Genomic DNA, 15,327 nt, shown 5'->3' with positions numbered 1-15,327 from the left:
TTATAAGAAGAATATCACCAATGAAAATAAGAATGACAACAAAAAGTTTTCTCAACATGGGACCTACCAAAAAATTATTTTATGCACAAAATCAAAGAAACAAAATGAGAAAAAAATATTAAACAACAGAAAAATTATGCTATGAATCACATGAAAATTATAAGCAAAACATTCTTCCATAAAAGTAAAAACAAAACAAGATTCCTGTTTCTAATAATAGCAGACTAGTTTAAAATAACAGTTGGTCTAATAGTAGACCAAGCACTCTCCATGAAAATAACCATTATTATTATATAAAACACGGGGAGAAAATGTCTTAAAGAGCTGAAGAGAGTAAGAAATGTCCTGGCCAAATCGAAGGGAAAATGTGAAACCAGAAAGATAAGTGAGCAAGGAGGTCTGTTTGCCCCAAGCAAAATTGGTACAAGTAAACCAACTCTCAAAAGCAGTGAATTAAACTGCAGGTTCACAATGCTTGTACAATCCTCTAGCTTTAGACCTGATTTAAGGTAACCAGAAATGGTATTTTAAACAGTCACCAGGCAGAAGCAAAAGAAAATCCTTTCTGGAGGAAGCCATCTTCTTCCTGGGCCTCGAATTATTTACAAAAAGTATTTTATAAAGAACAATAAATAGTATACAATCAAAGATAATTAAGAACACAAAGAATAAAACACCATGCACAAGAATTGGCAGAAACAAGACAACAGCAACATGCAACAACTTCAGGTATCGCCATTACACACACTTCTAAAAATTACCTTCATAGTTTAAAAAAGATAAAAAGCACCTACCTTGAAAAATGCAGAAAATCATTACTTTTGTCCTTTTCCTAATTCATCTACCACTCTTCTATTTCTTTTTGTGAGAGGCAGGGCAGTATAGTAGAATATGCATGCGCTTTGAACATGTATTCAAATATCTCACCACTTATCAGCTACATGAACTAAGGGCAAGTTAAGTTCTTGCTTCTGTGGCCTCACCATCAAAACACAGATTATTCTTACCTTTCAGGATATATTTTAAGTATACACATAAAATTCCACTTACTAGACTACAGTATTCAAGAAATATTCGTTCCTTTAACTACAATATTCTCTGTTTTTTTCCTCACATTTTTCCCTCCCTCTTCAACCATACCCCTCTCCTAGCACGCACATACACATGTACACACACATGAGCTTTTGCTTTTTTTTTTTGAGACGGAATCTTGCTCTGTTGCCAGGCTGGAGTGCAGTGGCGCAATCTCGGCTCACTGCAACCTCCGCCTCCCAGGTTCAAGTGATTCTCCTGCCTCATTCTGTCAATTACAGACAGAATTCCTCCTCTGGGATTACAGGCGCCCACCACCACACCTGGCTAATTTTTGTATTTTTAGTAGAGATGGGGTTTCACCATGTTGGCCAGGATGGTCTCGATCTCCTGATCTCCTGATCCTCCTGCCTCGGCCTCCCAAAGTGCTGGGATTACAGGCGTGAGCCACCACACCCAGCCAGTCTTTTCCATCTTTATACTATCATCTCCATTCCACCATTTCTTTACTCTCTTCCTCAAGCTTGATTACATTCTACTCCTATGCTCTCCAAAATAATACCCATATCTACCATATAAATTAAAATTTAAAAGAATTAAGTTTTCTTGCACACTCAACTAGCTACATTTCAAGTTTTCAATAGCCACATATGACTATGTATCTGTTTTAGGCAGCACAGATAGATAATATTTTCATCATCACAGAAAATTCTACTGGATAGCACTGCCATATTATTCTGATTCTCCTAATAAATTAACCATCCCATTCTTGGTCTAGTAATTTCTCTTCCTCTTTTATCCTCTTTGCAAGTATACTCTATGGCTTTGGAGGAATGTTCTTTCTTCTCTCTTACAATGTTGTTATATTTCAGCTTCTTTATTGCATCAATTATGACTTCCAGATATCTAATTCTATCCCTATACTGTGATCCACAGCCCAATTAATCATTATACAGTGTCTTCTGGACTGTGGCACTGAATAAATACTAGCCTGGGAACCACGCCAGTGATTGTCTTACTTCTGAGGATTGTTGGGAATTTACAATGGCAGTGAATCCTTGGTAGTAACCAGAGAAGTGTCTATAAAATAAGCCAACTGAGTATCACTTATAAGTAAAATCTATTACTCTGTATTTCTGTCATCCTAATTGCTTAGCAAACTCTAGGATGCTCTTTGAAGTCCATTCTTGAAATATTAGCAAACTAAATGCAAAAACTCATGTCATGTTGCTCATGTCACCCTTCCATGCCACTTATTACAGGACCTTCAGTATAATTGATAGTCAATTTTTTTTGTTGTTAGTAAAGTGATGCATTCAAATAGGATAACAGTTAAGAATGTAGGGTATAAAAATCAGATAGGCCTAGAGAATCGAGTCCTTATTCTGTTATTTGATAGATGAGTATCTTTAGGTAAGTTATTTTACTTAAGTTTCCATATCTGTAAAATGTAGGATAAGGCCTGTTTTAAAAAGCACAAATGAGAGAATGCATCACGCAGAGTAAAACACCTAAAAAGTGGTTATAAATAACACTTAATAACAAGAAGACAGTATAATGATGGATAAATTTGGATACCTTGAGCCCCAGAAAACTTGTTATGTGTTCATAGGAAATTTAGAGCCACTTTTGAACATCTCAAACATTCTTTCAAACTAAAGCTTTAAGAGAAAAAAAGGCAAGCTCATCTCTAGACGTAACACAATTTTCACTATCTTACCCAGGGTGACATACTTTTAACAAAATTTTACAAGGTTCAGAAAAAAAAGCAAGAAAAACAATTCACTGACAAGAAACAAAGCAATCAATAGAAACAGACTCACAAATGAGACAGATGTTGGAATCATCACAGAGAGAATATAAAATTACTGTAATGAATATCTTAAAGGATCTAATGGGCAAAGTAGCTAACACACAAGATCTGGCAAATTTCAGCAGAGATATGGGAACTACAAGAATAAATAAAACAGAAATGCCAGGAATGAAAGACTACTTAAAAAGACGAATTAATGCCTTTAATAGGCTCATTAACAGAGCTGAGGAGATAATCAGGAAACTTCAAGGCAAGTCAAAAGAAATTACCTTATCCAAATTACCATAATGAGAAAAAAGACTGGGGAAAACAATAGAACAATGCATTTAACAGTTGTGAGATAAATATCAAAGTTCTAGTACACATGTAATTGGAAACCCAGAAGCAGGAGGTTTATTTGAAAAAATAATCAGGCTGGACATGGTGGCTGACGCCTGTAATCCGAGCACTTTGGGAGGCCCAGGCAGGTGGATAATGAGGTCAGGAGATCGAGACCATACTGGACAACATGGTGAAACCTTGTCTCTACTAAAAGTACAAAAATTAGCTACGGGTGGTGGGGCACATCTGTAGTCCCAGCTACTTGGGAGGGTGAGGCAGGAGAATTGCTTGAACCCAGGAGGCAGAGGTTGCAGTGACAGTGAGCTGAGATCAGGCCACTGCACTCCAGCCTGGGCGACAGGGTGGGACTCCATCTCAAAAAACAATAACAATAATCACTAAGAATTTAGCAAAATTAATAAAAGACACAAAGCAACAGATTAAAAATTCAGAGAACACCAAGAAGGATAAATAACAAAAAATAACAGGAGTAACAAGTAACCATACCATGTTTAGACTGCTAAAAAACAAAATAGAAAAAAGAAAAAAAGAAAAAAATTAAATGCAGCCAGAAAACAACAGCAGCAACAACAAAACATATCCATCCAAGAAAATGAGGATATAAAAAGATTTTTTTAAATTACGGCAGACTACTCATCAGAAACCATGAAAGACTGAAGAAAAAGAAGAAAAAAAGAAATGGAATACATTTTCAAAATTCCAAAAGAAAACAATCCCCTAAAACCTGCCCATTGAGAATTCCACAGCTGATGAAACATCTTTCAAAATAAAGGCTACAAACAAAATTTGAAAATATTCATTGCAAGGAGACCAGTAAAACAAGATAAAAGAAATTTTTAAGAGAGAAAGAATATGATACTAGACATACACTTGGATCTACATTAAAATATGGATGGGGAACACTAGAAATGGAATAAATGTAAAAAACATTCTTACTTTTAATCACTGTGAAAAACAACTGATTATTGAAAAGAGTGATCAGCAAACTATGACCCATCGGCCAAATCTTGCCTTTTACAGGCCAATTCATCTATATATTTGTCTATCTATTGCTTATAACCATTTTCACACTATAAGGATAGAGCTGAGTGGTTGCAAAGAGAGAGAGTGAGGGACTCACAAAATCAAAAATATATATTAGGTAGTCCTTTACAGAAAATGCTTGCCAACCTCTGGCCTACAGCAATGATAGTAAAATACCATTTCTTATGTGACAGAATTACGACAATAGCAAACTATGGGAGGGAAACATAGGGAATATCAGTAGTGAAGACCTTACATTACACATTAAGTATATATTATTTGCAAGTAGACTGTCTCCTTGCAATGAATACTTTCAAATTGTTTTTGTAGCCAAAGGTTGGGCATCTATAGCAATATGAAAGCTTTATGGAATATCACCACTCTACAGTTATAAATATAATCTTTAAACTTAATGCAAATAGTTATTATAAAAGGAAATTTTATGACATCATATTAGATGTTATTAGGTACATTTAAACGTTATGCGTCTAATTCATCTCATTGTGAATTCTAATTTTATGTATAAATTTTTAAAGGCAGGAGATGCATTAGTAAGAATTGTAACCTTACTAAAACAAATATGTCATACTTTCAGGAAATATTCTAATGTTGAAATCCATCCAGTGTTTTTAAAGCAACAATGATGAAAACAAAGGAACTGGGAAATGTGACTTGCTCATCTTTATGTCCCTAGAATCTAGCACAAGCTTGGAACGTCATGGAAAGTCAATAAATATTTAGTGCTAAACTGAAACAATGGGAAGATAATTTTAAAGTCATAGAGTACATTATGTTTTGCTAAATGTAGCAGTTCTCTATTTTGCCATAACAAATTATCACAAATTTAGTTGCTTAAAACAACGTAAATTTATTATCTTACAGTTTTGCATGTCAGGAGTGTTGACATGGGTCTTAATATGCTAAGATCAAGGCCAGGTATTGGACTGGATGACATTCCTTTCTGGAGGCTCTAGGAAAGAATCCCTTTCCTTGCCATTCAAGCTTGTAGAGGCTACCACATTCTTCGGCTCATGAACTTCTTGTTCCATCTTCAAAGATAGCAACAGGGGGTCGAGTCTCTCGTGCATCCCTCTGACTCTCTTTTCCCTCTTCTTCTATTTATAAGGACTTATGTGACTAGATTAGCTGTACCCAAATAATGAAGGATAATGCCATCTCAAGTTCAGATGATTAGCAATCTTTTGCACCTGCAACCCTAATTCCCCTTTTGCCAAATAAAATAATATATTCACAGATTGTGGGAATTACAATGTCCACATCAGAAAATGGGGGCCATTTTCTGACCAGTCTACTAAAGTTTTAGTAAACTCTATAAAAAAAAGAAGGCATTCATCTGGTACTTTTAGAGTTGTAATACAGCAATACAAGAGGATAGAATACATGATACGTAATATTTTACTTAAAAGACTTGAAAAGGATACAAATCTACCATATGCCATTGTAATATATCTGATACATTATATGTAATAATTGGATTTTAAACATAACATTAATAGTTCATTTTAATTTTATCATTCTTTTCAATGAAGGGTTGAGCCATTAGGATTTATGCCAACCACACTTAATTGTAAAAGCAGAAAATCAACCAACTTGTACTCTGCGATATAACAGCATAATTACTTCACACAGCAATTCAACTTAAGATAAAAAGAAGGCCATTTATATCAAAGGAAAAATATGAATGTTAAATATGTAGTCAAAGCACAGTCAACCATACAACAATTTAAACAGCCTTCATTTACTATCTTCTTCAATCCAAAGAATGCCAGAGTCAGCATGCCAGCTCTATGGATTAAATTAGGGTTTTGAGTCAGTATTCCAACAGTCAAATTATTTTCTGCCTGGTAACAATGAGTATAATTCAATATTTAACTCATTAAGAAAGTATTTCTTTATTTATAAATTGATTATGTCACTTTTATTATCAAGTTTTTTTTTTAATTTTGTCTAGGAGAAAATCCATCAAAAAGTAAAATATTTGCATCAGTAGTGAAGCTGTCAACATTTAAAATTGAAATGACTGTATTACTGTCAATGTTTAGAAATAATTAATGTTCATATACATGATACAATACTAAAATATTATACAGGGAAAAAGGTCTTTATAAATATGAATAGGCATAAAAATGTTTACTGAAACTTTTCTTCCTGATCACAAACTATACCAAACATAGTGTAACACATATATTGTTTCTATTTAAAATTTATATTTACCACATATATTATTTATATATGTTTATGTATTACAAATATGTATTAATATTAGTTATATTTATAATGGAGGGGAAAAAACCCTCATTGTATACTATTCAAATTGCAAATGAAAATTAAAACTTTAAAGAACAACCATTTTCTCTGTCAATCTAGCATAGTTTTTTTAGCCATATCAAGACAGTCTTGAATAAAGACTTAAATGTGATACAAATTTTTTGTAAAAAATAGAAAAAATATCATTTGAAAAGATTCTCCTCCCAAAAGCAAATTAGTAGAGACAGACACACATACATATTGACCACACAGAAGTCAATGCTGTCTTAACTGACCCAACCTATTTTATGTCATAATACATATAGAACATAGAAACTAAAGCTCTAAGTATACTATAAAGTTAAATTTTATAAATACTTGAAAAAAGTTAGTCCATACAAGGAAAACAACTCATCTTGCACATATCTGATATAGATTCGTAGAATTCTACATTGTTTCTTTCATCAAAGACTCTTGTGTTTCTCTAAATACATATCAGCTCCATGGTGAATCCATACCTTTATGTAGAGCTGGAAAAAGAATACCCAATTTCTTGTTCTAGCTCTACTGGTAGGGGCACTAAAAAGATAAATGAAACTGAAACTGGAAGGTTTTACAAAGACTATATTAACAAACTGAAGAATTTTCAGGCACCAAGTTATATTTTTTCTGTAATTCACCTGTGGGACAATATGACTCTATCTAAATATATATGTAATTGGAGTGCCAGAAGGAAAGAGAAGAGAAAGGTGAGAAGAGGTGGGAACAACAATAAGAATCAGTTAAGTTAAAGGGGCGTATTGTAAAAAGGTACAGTTATAAATAAAACAAATGAATAACATAAGCCAGAAGAAAATATAAAACAGAATAATACGCGTATGTAATGTAAGAGAAGGAAGAAAAAGAAGGAAAAAAAGAAACAGACGTGTGGGACAAATGGAAAATAAACAGAAAAATGGCAGATTTAAAATCATATCATTATTACATTAAACATAAATGAAATAAACAGACATTAAGACTGACAGAATAACTTTAAGAAACAGAAAAGCAGGACCAAATTACATGCTACATGCCTAAAATTTGAAAAAGCCCAAACACCTATCAACAGGTGAATATAAAAGCAAATTTGCCAAAATCAAACAATAGAAGACTTCTCATCAATAAAAATGACTAAGCTATTGATATAGTTAAGTGCATTTCAAAATATTGTGCTGAGCAAAAGACATACACACATACAAATGCTGAATGACTCTATTTTCATAAAGTAATAGAACACTCACAACTATTCTCCAGTGATAGAAATCAGATCTGATAGAAATCAGATCCAGCTGATATGTATACAGTTTTCAGCGGTAGGGGAGAAGGTAGGCCTGAATAAAGGAATTATGATGAGACTTTTTGGGCTATAGAAATATTTTACTTCTTGATTGGGGTGGTATTCAAACAGGTATATACTTTTGAGTAACATCAATGAGCTGTAAACTTAAAGTGGGAAATTCATTGTATTTTATGTAAATCATAATTTAATAAAATTGAGAAAGTGAATTAAATTAGAAATCAACAATATATCCAGAAATGCTCCAAAATGTAAAAATTAGACAATATACACTAAGGGCAGTGTTAAAATGTGGTTGCCTGGATGTTTAAGATCATACATACAGTTTAATTTGGAGGTATGAGCTTAACAATATAATTAATAATAATGAGAAAATTAACTAGTAATTTAAAGTTACACAAAAAATCATTTATATGCATATATACAGACACAAACACACATATATATATATACAATAATTACCAATTGAAGCTGAGCGCATTTGTCTCATGTGAGTTTCTATGACAGAAGGATCCCGAGAACTGTAACTTCCCAATTCAGGATAAAAGCTGGAGCCAATGTCATCTGGAGGGTTGTGTCTCCCTTGTGGATAATTCTTGGCTATTCTAGGGTCCCAATGCTCTAACACTGGATGATTCCAATGTATATATTTACCATCAAATTGTGGATTTCCATACCAACTGTAATAAAATACATGTAGATAATTGTTCAGCAGTGGTAGTTCATCCAAGTTAAGTTCAGAGGCTTTGGAAGGTTTCATAGTGATTTCAACACTTTTTAAATTCTTGGTATTTGTTTCACTGTTGATTCTGTCACTCTTTTGGAAATCAAAATTTTTCCCCAAATGAATAGTTCGTTGATGAAGTTCTGGAAGAAGGTCAAGTCCAAAAGGAGCTCCAAAAGTAGCTGTATTTGGTCTCAGCATTTTTAAACCCATCATCAGAGAGAAAATAAATAGAATAAAAAGTGCCAAAATGATGCAAGTCCTTCTCCGAAACTTTGCCATGATGACATACTTTAAACTCCAAAATAGTAAGTGTTCTGCTGCAATTTATTGAAAAAAGATAATTAGTAAGTGTTATCAACAGTATTTTCCAATATATTCAACACGAAAACTAAAATCCATCAATTTCATTACATTGAATAATTAATACTGATTTCATCACATATTGGTGAAATTAAGAAAGTGAAGTAAGACATTAATTATATCATCATATATAAATGTGTACAATAAGGGTCTATGGCTAGAATAAATGGCAATATTCATTTGGATATATCACCATGTACATGCCAATTACGTTTAGTCAGATGAACCTTTAGGAAATTTTATTTAAGAAATTAAAATATGTTTTTCATTACTTGAACAGATTACATGTATGCTGAATGTAGGAAGGGAACATTCTATGTATGTGAACTAAAATTCTTTTTAAAAATCATTTATTTATTTATTGTAGAGACAAGGTCTCACTATGTTGACCAGGCTGGTCTTGAACTCTTGGGCTCAAGCAATCCTCCTGTCTCAGCCTCCCACATTGCTAGGATTACAGGTATGAGTCACCACACCCCTGGCCTGAACTAAAATTTTCTAAATCTAAGTGTAAAATTTACAAATCACAGTTAATAAAAAGGAAATACTTACTAGTGTATGAAAAACCCAGTCATTAAACAGATTTTCTAAAAATTTTTTAACTAACAATTTCATAAAAGGGAAAAATTACAAATTTTAAATAACATTTTGAAGTGAAATAGCATCAGACAAAATTTTTTAAATGACAGTAGAGAAAAAAAGAATAATCACAAGTAAGATATTCCCAATTTTTTCAAAAAATTCATTAGGCTGGGCATGATGGCTCATGCCTGTAATCCCAGCACTTTGGAAGGCTGAGGCAGGAGGATCACTTGAGTTCAGCAGTTTGAGACCAGCCTGGACAACCACGGGGAGACCCCATCCCTACACAAACTTTTGAAAAATTGGCTAGGCATGGTGGTGTGTGCCTGTAGTTCCCCAGCTACTCATGAGGCTGAGGCAGGTGGATTGCTTGAGCCCAGGAGGTCAAGGCTGCAGTGAGCCATGATTGTGCCACTGCACTCCAGCCTGGGTGACAGTGCAAGAAAACGTCTCCAAAAATAAAATTAACTTACGACTCTGAAAATCTTACTGAACAGAGGTTATAAACAGTAATTTATAACTTCTGAAAGGGTATTATATGTGTTTTTGTTTTAGTAAGTATATTTATGGACATATATTAATGCAGTGCTTCTTGGCTGATTAAGAAAAGACATTATTGTTGTGTGTGTATATATATATGAGTATAAGTATATAGGTACATATACACCATATGAATGAAATATTCAAGTCTTTTTATATACAAATTTCTTATTAGAAAGGTATTTGGCACAATGCTGACATTGACTGCTTTATAAAATGAGTTCTATGATACAGTGCTGTTATTATAGAGAATTAAGTTAAAAAAGACTTAACTCCAATAGAAAAGAAAGACAAGTGAAACTTCCTACAAACTGCTGCTTCTATTCTATCGGGGGAACCCATCCCCAATATTTCAACGCAGGTTCTTTCTATTTTCCATAAATGTCGACCAGTCTGAGAAATAAGAGAGAGAGTACAAAGAGAGGAATTTTACAGTTGGGCCACCGGGGGTGACATCACATATCGGTAGGACCATGATGCCCACCTGAGCCACAAAACCAGCAAATTTTATTAAGAATTTCAAAAGGGGAGGGGGTCCAAGAACAGGGAGTAACTCACGAGATCACATACTTCAAAGGGCAAAAAGGAGAACAAAGATCACATGCTTCTGGGGAAACAGGAGAAAAGGCAAAACAGAACTACTGGTAAGGGTCTATGTTCAGCTGTGCACCTACTGTCTTGATAAACATCTTAAACAACAGAAAACAGGGTTCGAGAGCAGAGAACCAGTCTGACCTCAAATTCACCAGGGTGGGGTACTGGAGGAGACCAGGGCATATCTCAGTCCTTATCTCAACCGCATAGGACAGACACTCCCAGAGCGGCTGCTTATAGACCTCCCCCGAGGAATGCAATTCTTTTCCTAGGGTCTTAATATTAATGTTCCTTGCTAGGAAAAGAATTTAGTGATATCTCTCCTACTTGCACGTCCATTTATAGGCTCTCTGCAAGAAGAAAAATATGGCTCTTTTTGCCCGACCCCACAGGCAGTCAGACTTTATCGCTGTCTTAAAAATCGCTGTTACTCTGTTCTTTTTCAAGGTGCACTGATTTCATATTGTTCAAACACACGTTTTACTATCAATTTGTACAGTTAACACAATTATAGTGGTCCTGAGGTGAGGTACATCCTCAGTTTACGAAGATAAGAGGATTAAGAGATTAAAGTAAGACAGGCATAAGAAATTATAAGAGTATTCTTAGGGAAGTGATAAATGTCCATGAAATCTTCACAATTTATGTTCCTCTGCTGCAGCTCCAGCTGGTCCCTCTGTTCCGGGTCCCTGACTTCCCACAACACTATTCTACATGTATTTAAGAAACACTAAACTAACCAAGTATATTTCTTTAACAGCTAAAATCATAAGAATTATTTTTAAGGTTAATCTTGTTTAATTGTGAATAGTGAATACTATAAAGAATAACATAAAAGAATAGTATAAAGACATGTCTAGTTTAAAACATATGAAGTAAACATTCAAAAAGAAATCTGCCAGCTTAAAAGCTCCTTTCCACTTCTCGTGCTCCCTCTGAATCATCAGTCCTGCCCTTCTCCCTGCCTAAGGGCAACTGCTTGAATTTTGTGTTTACCATTACACCTCTTCTTTCTTTATAGTTTTCCCACCACACACAAGCATATCTAACTAAAGCTAACTGTATTTTGTCTGTTTCAAACTTTAAATATGGTGTGTGTACATATATACGTTATATATGTATATATGTATACTGTATATACGATATGCATACTGTAAATATATCAAGGCATGCAGGTACATACATAAACGTGTGTATGTGCATATGTACACATACATGCACATATGTGTATTTACATATTGTGCATCTTATGTTATATATGGATACGTGTCATATATATTTAGATATAAATATGTATGATTATATATACATAATTAAATGTATTTAAATTTATAAAACTCTTGGGAAACAATATTAATTACTAAATCTTTTCTGACACTTTACCTGGTATCCTAACTCTTCCCCATCCCTGCATTCCATCACATCAGTTCCCTCCCTCTCTAATAAAAAGCTATGTAAATGAACTTTTAGTAAAGGAATAGGTAGACAGGTCTGGAGATTTTGTTTTAATAACTATATACATACTGGCAAAATGTTCCTCCAGAAGATATCTAATTAATTGCAAATGGGGAAATAATAACAGTGGAAAACCTACCAAAACACCAATTTAAACTAGTGATCAAAATTGACTTTATCAGTTAATTTGGATAAATAAGTATGGCCATTAGTCTTCAGCGAACCCGTACTGAGAAAAACACAGAATCACTGCTGTGGTACTCTTGTTAAAAATTAATCCAGATCTAATCACGAGGAACCATGAGACAATATGTTAAAGAGAGGATACACACATACACATAAATACACACATATTCATACATATATGTACACCACATACATACACTATATATAAAATGTATGGCTTACATACAATGCAACATATAATAAGTAAGGGTATGTGTGTTTGTGTATAATGGTAAGCAAATGTGGTAAAATATTACCATTTGGTGAATATGCAGGAAAAGTAAACAGAAATTGTTTGTGCTATTTATCCCAGCAGTAAATAGAAGAATGTGAGCTGTTAACATACCTGCTTATTTCTGGAAAGGGCTAAGTCACAAAGTCTTTCAAACCCTGCACTACATGACTCTGTGAAGTGAAATTTCTACATGTGAGCTGTGGCAGTCCTGTTGCACTAACAGGTATGAAAGGATGGGCTGGGCGTGGTGGCTCACGCCTGTAATCCAGGACTTTGGGAGGCTGAGGCGGGCAGATCATGAGGTCAGGAGATCAAGACCATCCTGCCTAACATGGTGAAACTCCATCTCTACTAAAAATACAAAAAATTAGCCAGGCATGGTGGTGGGCACCTGTAGTCCCAGCTACTCGGGAGGCTGAGGCAGGAGAATGGTGTGAACCTGGGAGGCAGAGCTTGTAGTGAGCAGAGATCGTGCCACTGCACTCCAGCCTGGGCGACAGAGCAAGACTCCATCTCAAAAAAAAAAAAAAAAAAAAAAAAAAAAAAAAAAAAAAGATGGTACAACCATTTTGGCATGCCACTGTAATTTGTTGTCCTGAAATTTTCAAATCATTGACATCACAACAAACATTTCCCTTTGATTGAAGAAAGGGAAAATTTTGATGAGACATGAAGCAAAAATAATATTTTGGATGTAATATATCAACTACTATGATACATAATATCATATCTGTATTAAAGATACACATAGAAGGAAATATACTTAAACATGTAAAATAGTTATGTCTGGATGAGACAACAGTGATATTTTCTTACTCTGTTTTCTAAAAGTAGAACATTATACTTCAGAAGGAAAACATTTGGATAGGTATTCTATAAGGAAAAAAACAATGGTAATGAATGTTGGAAGAGTTACAGAGAAAGGAGAAATAACTAACAGATTTATAAATTAGTAAGGCATTGATTTTTGAAACGTTGACTTCAGCTAAATGGCGAGATTCATGAAAGATCAAGATATATAATAAATCTTAAGATGTAAATTCAAATCAGTCACACTTAGTTGTGTGATCCTGGGTAAATCACTTAGCCTTTTCTTTAAAAAGAGGGTATCTGTTTTGCCTACTGATAAAACTATTCTGTGAATCATGCAAGACAATTTCAAACAGTAATGTTTTAATCAAACAGTAAATACTAATGAATTTATAAATAAATGAAAAGTGAAGAAATATTGAAAACTCTAAAAAATTTTAGGTTCATTTTCTGGATATACTCATGAATACAAAGCACAAAATGTCCATTTATGGAAGCTGTTTTTTTTTTTTCTCTCTCTCTCTCTTGCCTATGAATGTAATTTCTTAAGCTGATCCTCTGTCTTCTCATTTTACATTACTTCATTCATTCAATTAAAATGTGTGTTTATCACATCATTATAGATGACACACAAGCTCAATTTTAAGAGATGATCTTCTGTTGGCTCTGGCTCAACCTCCATGTCTCAATTAAGTCATCTCAACCTAAATAAACACAGATGGGCATTGAGATTTAAAATATGAGCTCTTTAGTTCAAACGCTTGAGCTCAAATTCCAGCTGTGCCATTTTTTAGTTATCTGACCTACAAAACTGACCTGATCTTTCTGAGTTCCTTTCCTCACCTATAGAATGAGTTATTACTTCACTCATAGGATTTTTGTGAGGATGAAATTAGTTAATATTGTAAAACTCTCAAAATCATGTGGCTTAGTATAAGACTAAATAAATGAGCAATTGTTTATGATGATGATTAAAGATGGGTGTCCGACAAGCAATTAAAATATAACACATTTTATTCTAAGTGCCTATTCTCTATATGACCAACTATTGAAATACCAGTCACCTTCAAGTCAAAGTTGAAATGCTGCCTCTTCTTGATACCTCTCCTGATTCCACAGTGAAAATTACTTATTCCTCATATATTTTACTGTTAACAGTATTTAGTTTATAAATTGTCATTTCTTTTTTTTTTTTTTTTTTGAGACGGTGTCTCACTCTGTTGCCCAGGCTGGAGTGCAGTAGCACTATCTCTGCTCACTGCAAGCTCCGCCTCCAGGGTTCATGCCATTCTCCTGCTTCAGCCTCCTGAGTAGCTGGGACTACAGGTGCCCGCCACCACGCCTGGCTAATTTTTTGTATTTTTAGTAGAGATGGGGTTTCACCGTGTTAGCCAGGATGGTCTCGATCTCCTGACCTCGTGATCCACCCGCCTCTGCCTCCCAAAGTGCTGGGATTACAGGCGTGAGCCACCATGCCCAGCCAAATTGTCATTCCTTATGTATTATATCATGCTGTGCATTTATCTTTATATCACCTACTAGATTGCTCCTTAAGTTTCAGAAATGGAGTCTTTATCTTCACATTCTAGTAGAGTATAACATATCTTTCACATAGTGTTCATTAAGAGTTCAGCTTTAAAAAAGTTAATTTCTGACTCTTTGCTGTTTCATTGGTATTCAGGCAGTGTGTGTGTATATATATATATGTATATCTGTGTGTGTGTGTATATATAGACTACTAACCGTATACACACTTGATAAGTTTACAGTGTATACTGAACATATTATAAAGAATCATAAAGATCCAATAATTTTAAAAATCCAATTTAATAAAAAAAATCATCTTCAACACTGTAAAACCACAATGACCCTTGAGATGCCTAAAATGTCTGATCTTGCAGGAAAGGGGTGGAGGAACTAATTTAGCTTCAATAAAAGAAAAGTATTATAAGTCACCATAGAGAAAATATTACAAGTTTATTGCA

The 15,327-nt window shown here is 34.1% G+C and overlaps 1 protein-coding gene across 2 annotated transcripts in view; it reads right to left on the bottom strand.

The window, feature by feature from the left end:
* The window catches only part of MANEA (mannosidase endo-alpha), a 31,840-nt gene that overhangs the window by 13,986 nt on the left and 2,527 nt on the right, over nucleotides 1–15,327 (bottom strand). The window contains exon 2 of one of the 2 annotated variants that reach the window (XM_527453.8): nucleotides 8,277–8,858. In XM_527453.8, coding sequence (XP_527453.4) covers nucleotides 8,277–8,820 — 544 coding nt within the window. In that variant the 5' untranslated portion in view covers nucleotides 8,821–8,858. The remainder of the gene's footprint in view (nucleotides 1–8,276; nucleotides 8,859–15,327) is intronic. The other variant, XM_009451681.3, reaches the window with a different exon arrangement.

The sequence above is a fragment of the Pan troglodytes genome, chromosome 5, assembly GCF_028858775.2.
Source record: "Pan troglodytes isolate AG18354 chromosome 5, NHGRI_mPanTro3-v2.0_pri, whole genome shotgun sequence".
NCBI classification, from domain to species: domain Eukaryota; kingdom Metazoa; phylum Chordata; class Mammalia; order Primates; family Hominidae; genus Pan; species Pan troglodytes.
This window is presented reverse-complemented; position numbering and strand designations above follow the sequence as displayed.